Raw genomic sequence first — 7,410 nt, forward strand, 5'->3', positions numbered from 1 at the left:
GGGCTCTGGTGTCCCTCTGCCTGGCCTGGCCCTGCGGCGGCGGGGGGGGGGGGGGCAGGGCCTGGGGCAGGCACCCTAGCATGGCTCGGGAGCCAAGGGGCAGCGGGGGGAGGGGGCAGGGCCTGGGGCAGGCACCCTAGCATGGCTCGGGAGCCCTGGGGCAGGGGGCAGGGCCTGGGGCAGGCACCCTAGCATGGCTCGGGAGCCAAGGGGCAGCGGGGGGAGGGGGCAGGGCCTGGGGCAGGCACCCTAGCATGGCTCGGGAGCCCTGGGGCAGCGGGGGGAGGGGGCAGGGCCTGGGGCAGGCACCCTAGCATGGCTCGGGAGCCCTGGGGCAGCGGGGGGAGGGGGCAGGGCCTGGGGCAGGCACCCTAGCATGGCTAGGGAGCCCTGGGGCAGCTGCTGCTGCAATAAATCCGTTTGAACCCTCCCCCCGCGGCCGGCGCTCGTTCACTGGGGGCTGCAGGCGCGGGCTGGGCTCTGCGGAGGGTGGGGAACCCACTGCCAAGGGCTCGGACCAGAGCCAGCTCAGCTCTCAGGGCAGCACCACCCCACGGCTCCAGCTGGCAGCCAGCGGCTGGGCCTGGCCCCCCACTGAGCCAAGCTGCCCTTGGGTCCAGGAGGCACCTGAGATCTGAACCCCCACCCGGCCCCACTTCCTAGAGCAGGGGTTAACTGCAGGGGTGACCGGTTCTGGAGTCAATCGCTGCCCCCATCCCCCTTGGCTAGGTGGTTATACGGTGTGCCCGCACCCTGCTCAGGGGGGCTGTCCTGGCCCTGCCCAGCCCTGGAGGGGGGGTGGGCGGTCCCGCTGTGGCCCTGCCCAGGCCTGCCCCCAAGTGAAGCATGGCCGCCCGGCCGGGCAGAGCGAATGCGACCAGCAGCCCCATGGCAGGTGGAGCTGCTGTGCTGTAAGACCCAGGGACACTGGGCTCCGCCAGGAGCAACAGGTAGGGACCCCTGGCCTGCTGGCCCCCCTCGGCCAGAGGGAGCACGGTGGGGCCAGCCCAGCCAGCCGCAGGGCGAGTGGCAGCAGAGCCCTGCGTGAGGAACCAGGCCGCTGGGCTGCAGGAACCCTGGTGCAGGTGCCCTCATCGCTGGAAGGGCAGCTCTGGTGCAGCCGTCCTCTTGTAGCAGTGCCCGAGCTGCTGCCCTGCGCCCCTGCCAGGGGGAGGCAGAGGCTGCAATGGGGCACCTGCCGTTACAGGCCCCGCTGCGTTACACCAGGCATCCGCACACCAGGCTGTGCCCCCCCCAGTGCGAGGAGAGCAGGCCCTGGGCTCACCACTCCTTGCTCTAGGGCCCTGGTGCCAGCAGCAGGGATCGTGCCTGGCCCAGCCAGCTCCCAAGGCTTGGTGGGCTACAGGGCCCCCCATGGCACACCCCTCAGGGGGAGAGGACCCCGTGGCACAACCCTTAGGGCAGAGTCATGGGCTGGGGTGCTCTGTTCCCTATGGCTCCAGCCCCCCCCAGGGAGGGGCACAGGCCAGAGCCTTGTGGCCCCCAAGGTAAGGGCCTGGGGGAGCTGCCCAACCTACCCGGGAGGTGCCTCTCAGCAGCCGAGCCAAGCCTGGCCTGCCAGCTCCTCGGGGGAGAGACCGGGTTCGGGCTGGCCCCTGCCGGAGGGGGCTGGGGAGAACAAGCCGGCTCCAGGGGGCTCAGCGAGCTGCTTGGCTCGTGCTCAGAGCAGCAGGGGCCGAGCCTAAGCCCTTTAGTGCAGGGAACCCGGGGGGGGGGCACAAGACCTGGCCCGCGGGAGGAGTCGGGGGGAGAGCAAGGCCTGGCCCTCTGCAGGAGTTCGGGGGGGGGCCCCGCGGGAGGCCGGGCTGCAGCCTGTGAGCCGGGTACACCCCCACCCGCCCAGAAAGCGGCACAGGCCCGTTACAAAAGGCTTTATTAAAAGGGGCCAACAGTCCAGGGCGGCGCGGGGCCCACCGGCGCGGGGCCGGGCAGCTCACAGTGCGCGGCAGGGAGATACAAAGAGCCCTTGCGGCGGAGGGGGGCCGGGCCCAGCCCCCCTGCTCCCGGAGGTCTGGCAGGAAAGGGGAGCCCTAGAAAAGTGTAAAAACCCGCAGGCAGGCGCCCGGGGCAGGCCCTGTAATGCACCACGTGGGGGGGGCCCCTCCTGGGAGACGGGGAAGAGGCTGGTACTGGCAAAGGCACAGAGGGGCAGTTGGGGGCCCCAGGCTGCCCCTGGGCCCGGACCCGGCAAAGCACAAAGGGGGAAAGGAGCAGTTTCTACAACTACCACCACTCAGCCCAAGCTCCTGCCCCTCCCCCCAGCCCATGTACACAGCTCCAGCCCCCCTCCCACAGCCCTGAGCTGCCGCAGGGGAGCTTGGGCCAGGGAACGGAGGCGAAGGCCACGGCCTGCGGGGGCACAGGGCTGCTGGCAGCTGCCCCCACACAACTGAGCCAAGCCCCACTCTGGGGCACCCTGCCCCCAGTGCACAGCAGGGCCACGCTCCCCCCCGCAGCTCTGCCACACGTGGGGTCTGGCCCGGGCCGTGGGACCAAGGCACCGCAAAGCTGCGGGGAGGCACCGCTGTAAACAGGGCGGCAGAGAGCGCCTGTAAGCGCGGCCGAGCGGGGGGAGCCAGGCAGGCGGGGGGGGCCCAGGCTCCCAGCTCCCCGCCCTGCCCAGCCTGACCCCCAGAGTAGCCCTTAGGGAGGGGCTCCCGCCCAGCACCCCCAGGCCAGCCCTGCCCGCCCTCAGCCAAGGCACACGGGGCGGGGGGGCGGGGCCCTCAGGAGACGTGGGGCGAGGGCCGCCAGAAGCACCACTTGCTGGACGTGTGCTGCTTCCGCGCCAGCTGCTCCTCCTGCTCCCGCTCCTTCTTGGAGCGCAGGTAGAGATCCTCCTCCTTCAGGTACCACACGGGCGGCCAGCGGTGCCTCTCGCAGTGCGCCTTGTTCTCTGCGGGCGAGAGCGCGTCAGGGCTGGCCCCGGCGGCCACCGCGAGCCCCCCCGGCCGGCCAGAGCGAGCCCCCCCCGGCGCCTCCCCCGGCCGGCCAGAGCGAGCCCCCCCGGCCGGCCAGAGCGGGCGCCTCCCCCGGCCAGAGCGAGCCCCCCCCGGCCGGCCAGAGCGAGCCCCCCCCGGCGCCTCCCCCGGCCGGCCAGAGCGAGCCCCCCCCGGCGCCTCCCCCGGCCGGCCAGAGCGAGCCCCCCCGGCCGGCCAGAGCGAGCCCCCCCGGCGCCTCCCCCGGCCGGCCAGAGCGAGCCCCCCCGGCCGGCCAGAGCGAGCCCCCCCGGCGCCTCCCCCGGCCGGCCAGAGCGAGCCCCCCCGGCCGGCCAGAGCGAGCCCCCCCCGGCGCCTCCCCCGGCCGGCCAGAGCGAGCCCCCCCGGCGCCTCCCCCGGCCGGCCAGAGCGAGCCCCCCCGGCGCCTCCCCCGGCCGGCCACAGCGAGCCCCCCCGGCGCCTCCCCCCCAGCCAGCCACAGCGAGCCCCCCCGGCCGGCCAGAGCGAGCCCCCCCGGCGCCTCCCCCCCAGCCGGCCACAGCGAGCCCCCATGCTCCCCCAGCCAGCCCCCCCGGCGCCTCCCCCAGCCGGCCTCCCCCCGGCCGGCCAGAGCGAGCCCCCCCGGCGCCTCCCCCAGCCGGCCTCCCCCCCGGCCAGCCAGAGTGAGCCCCCACGCCCCCTGCAGCCCCCCCCAGCCGGCCAGAGCGAGCCCCCTGCAGCCCCCCCAGCCAGCCAGAGCGAGCCCCTGCGCCCCCCCCCCCCACCGGCCCCTGCGCCGACCCATCCCAGCCCCACCGGCCAGCCCCAGTGAGCCCCTGCACCACCACCCCTGGTCCCACTGAGCCCCAGCGCCCTGCCCACCACCTACTGGCCCACTGGGCCCCCCTGCTGGCTCCGGTCCCACTGAGCCCCGGCACCCTGCCCCCGGCCCCACTGAGACCCCGCCTCAGGCTCCCCGCCCCTCGCGAGCAGGCTTCCCCCCCTTTAAGGGGTAACCAGGTCACTGACTGAAGGGGGTGTCACACCCTGCTCCCCAAGCTGGCTGAAATGCCACGTTTGCCATTGGGCAGCATCGCGTTAGACCCGCCCCTTCCCCGGCCCCGGCAGCCGCCCCTCAGCCCCTACCTGGCGACATGCGCTTCATCTCCCTGGGGAAGCGGCGGCAGATGCTGTTGTAGTTGGTGCAGATGAAGTGCAGGCACCAGGCCGCCAGCTGCTGGGCGTTGTGGAACTGCCAGACACAGGCCGGTTCAGAGCCCCCTTGGGCAAGGGGACTACACATCCCAGCATGCAATGCAGCCAGGCAGCCGCACAGCATGCTGGGAGCTGGAGGCTCTGCCCCTCACCCCTCCAGGGGTCCACGCACCGCCCCACCCTGGGCGTGCCCCAACCCAGTGGGCACAGCTGGACAGGGACACAAGGGGTCACCGGCCAGGTGACTGCCCCCAGCCCAGGGCCTTGTCCCTCCCAAGTGACACCCGGGGGGCGTAGCTGAGGCACCTGGCACAGGCAGCAGGGCAACCTGGCCCGCCCCATCTCCCTGCCAGGGCAACCTGGCCCGCCCCGTCTCCCTGCCAGGGCAACCTGGCCCGCCCCGTCTCCCTGCCAGGGCAACCTGGCCCGCCCCGTCTCCCTGCCAGGGCAACCTGGCCCGCCCCGTCTCCCTGCCAGGGCACGCCGCTGCGTGACCCCCCCGCCCCGTCTCCCTGCCAGGGCAACCTGGCCCGCCCCATCTCCCTGCCAGGGCAACCTGGCCCGCCCCACCTCCCTGCCAGGGCACGCCGCTGCGCGACCCCCCCCGCCCCATCTCCCTGCCAGGGCAACCTGGCCCGCCCCACCTCCCTGCCAGGGCACGCCGCTGCGTGACTCCCCCCGCTCCATCTCCCTGCCCGGGCAACCTGGCCCGCCCCATCTCCCTGCCAGGGCACGCCGCTGCGCGACTCCCCCCCCCGCCCCATCTCCCTGCCCGGGCAACCTGGCCCACCCCACCTCCCTGCCAGGGCACGCCGCTGCGCGACCCCCCCCCGCTCCATCTCCCTGCCAGGGCAACCTGGCCCGCCCCATCTCCCTGCCAGGGCACGCCGCTGTGCGACCCCCCCCGCCCCATCTCCCTGCCCGGGCAACCTGGCCCGCCCCATCTCCCTGCCAGGGCAACCTGGCCCACCCCATCTCCCTGCCAGGGCACACCGCTGCGCGACCCCCCCCCACCCCGTCTCCCTGCCAGGGCAACCTGGCCCACCCCACCTCCCTGCCAGGGCACGCCGCTGCGCGACCCCCCCCCCCCCCCGCCCTGTCTCCCTGCCAGGGCACTCCGCACCGCGACCCCCCCCCCCCCCCCGCCTCCCTGCCAGGGCACTCCGCACCGCGACCCCCCCCCCCCCCCGATCCTTCAGCTGCTGCAGCCCATAGCCAGGGCCAGCTCCACCCTCCCCGCCCAGTCCCATCCCCACGCACCTGAGTCATCTCCAGGTAGATGATCACCTGCTCGTCAATCTCCACCTGCTGCACATAGGCACGGAGCAGCTCATCCACCGCGTGCTGCTCTGGGGGCAGAGCGGGGCAGTGAGCGGGGCTGGGGCTGCAGGGGGCCCTGGCGCACCCCCAATCCCGGCTGCTCTGGGGGGCAGAGAGTGGGGCAGGGGCTGCAGGGGGCCCTGGCGCACCCCCAATCCCGGCTGCTCTGGGGGGCCCTGGCGCACCCCCAATCCCGGCTGCTCTGGGGGGCCCTGGCGCACCCCCAATCCCGGCTGCTCTGGGGCTGCTGGGAACGGCAGGACCCCCACAGCGCCAGCCTGGATGGGCAGAGCAAGGTCCAACGGGGGACAAGGCCTCATGCCCCGGGAGAGCCAAGCCACCCCTGCGCACCCAGCCCCCGGCCAGACTGCACAGCGGGTCTGGCGCTGCTCCCGGGCCCTTCAGAGCAGCCTGCTCTCTAGGGACGTGCGGCAGCCGCCAGCCCCCCGTTCCCTGCGCTCGGGCCCGGCCCCAGGCTCACCGGTGAGCGCCTGCAGGCGGGGCAGGCACAGGCGGTTGGTCAAGACCAGCAGGTCGGAGGCGTCCAGGTCGGGCGTGGGGGTGAAGTGCCCGGTGTAGAGGAACTCCAGGACGGCGCGCAGGCAGGCACACTTGGTGCCGGGCAGGGAGACCTGGGGGTGTCAAGGGGAAACTGAGGCACCGGGCTCAACTACTGCCCGGGAGCTCCCGTGCCAGCTGGGAACAAGCCTGCAGGGCCCAGCAGAGCTGCAGAGTCTACCTGGAAGTCACAGCTCGGGGGGGCGATGGGTCCAGAGCCCAGGGATCACCCCGAGAGAGGGTAGGAACAGCCTGGGCTGGAGGGAGGTAGCCACGTGCAGGGGCCTGGCCCCAGCCCAGCCCCCCCGCCTGCACCACCCCCGCCGCCCGCGTGACCTTTTTATTTTTGAGACGCCCAATTTATCTCTGATCACGCTGCAGCCGCCCGCCCCTTGGCAGGGAAGGATGTGGGTCTCGTGCTCGGGCCCCTCCCTCCCGCCAGCCAGCTGCTGCCCAAGGGCCCTGGCCCGGCAGGCGGGGCAGCAGCCCCTCCCCACTGCCCAGCAGCCCCTCACCTCCGTGCTGTAGCTCTCCCGGAAGTGGCCGCAGAACATGGCCACCATCCAGTCACAGCCGGCAACCAGCAGGGGCTTGTGGGCTGGTACCGCCCCGTCGTCCACCAGGAACACGACGTCTGCGCGGCAGAGCGGGCGTCAGGCAGCGGGTTCCCCAAGCCGGCGCGGACGGGCCCGGGCTACGCTGCACGGCCCCACAGCACCGGGGAGCGCCCCCTCCAGGGCCCCTCCCTGGCCCCACAGCACCGGGGAGCGCCCCCTCCAGGGCCCCTCCCTGGCCCCACAGCACTGGGGAGCGCCCCCTCCAGGGCCCCTCCCTGGCCCCACAGCACCGGGGAGCGCCCCCTCCAGGGCCCCTCCCTGGCCCCACAGCACCGGGGAGCGCCCCCTCCAGGGCCCCTCCCTGGCCCCACAGTGCCCCCAGCCACCGCAGAACCGGGGAGCACCCCCTCCAGGGCCCCTCCCTGGCCCCACAGCACCCCCGGCCACCGCAGCGCTGGGGAGCGCCCCCTTCAGGATCCCAACCCCACTTTCCGCAGCAACTGGATGCTACGAGATGCCCTTATTCAGCACCTGCCCTTCTGAGACCAGGCTGTACCTACCAAGGCCCCGCCCCTACCCGCGAAGACGCCCCTGCCGAGGCCCCGCCCCTACCCGCGAAGACGCCCCTGCCGAGGCCCCGCCCCTACCCGCGAAGACGCCCCCGCCGAGGCCCCGCCCCTACCCGCGAAGACGCCCCCGCCGAGGCCCCGCCCCTACCCGCGAAGACGCCCCCGCCGAGGCCCCGCCCTACCCGCGAACACGCCCCTGCTGAGGCACTCCTTGATGCGGTTGGCCCGGCGCACGTGGAAGGCTTTGGTGAT

The 7,410-nt window shown here is 74.1% G+C and overlaps 1 protein-coding gene across 1 annotated transcript; it reads right to left on the reverse strand.

Annotated features, from left to right (window-relative positions):
• Positions 1 to 1,877: 1,877 nt before the first annotated feature.
• Positions 1,878 to 7,404, reverse strand: LOC142824315 (rho-related BTB domain-containing protein 2-like). Its single transcript, XM_075916103.1, has 6 exons — positions 7,341 to 7,404; positions 6,548 to 6,666; positions 5,956 to 6,106; positions 5,415 to 5,503; positions 4,086 to 4,191; positions 1,878 to 2,917 (listed from the first exon to the last, which is right to left on the reverse strand). The coding sequence occupies exons 2-6, from the start codon at positions 6,593 to 6,595 to the stop codon at positions 2,748 to 2,750; spliced, it is 564 nt and encodes a 187-aa protein (XP_075772218.1). The 5' UTR covers positions 6,596 to 6,666; positions 7,341 to 7,404; the 3' UTR covers positions 1,878 to 2,747.
• Between the last annotated feature and the right edge of the window lie 6 nt (positions 7,405 to 7,410).

Source organism: Pelodiscus sinensis, unplaced genomic scaffold, assembly GCF_049634645.1.
Source record: "Pelodiscus sinensis isolate JC-2024 unplaced genomic scaffold, ASM4963464v1 ctg76, whole genome shotgun sequence".
Taxonomy (NCBI): domain Eukaryota; kingdom Metazoa; phylum Chordata; order Testudines; family Trionychidae; genus Pelodiscus; species Pelodiscus sinensis.

Coding starts and splice junctions, on each gene's coding strand:
- LOC142824315 (XM_075916103.1), bottom strand. CDS start 6,595: ATGGTGGCCATGTTCTGCGGCCACTTCCGGGAGAGCTACAGCACGGAG. Junction 4,192..5,414: donor TCTACCTGGAGATGACTCAG/GTGCGTGGGGAT, acceptor TGTGTCTGGCAG/TTCCACAACGCCCAGCAGCT. Junction 2,918..4,085: donor GATGAAGCGCATGTCGCCAG/GTAGGGGCTGAG, acceptor TCTCGCCCGCAG/AGAACAAGGCGCACTGCGAG.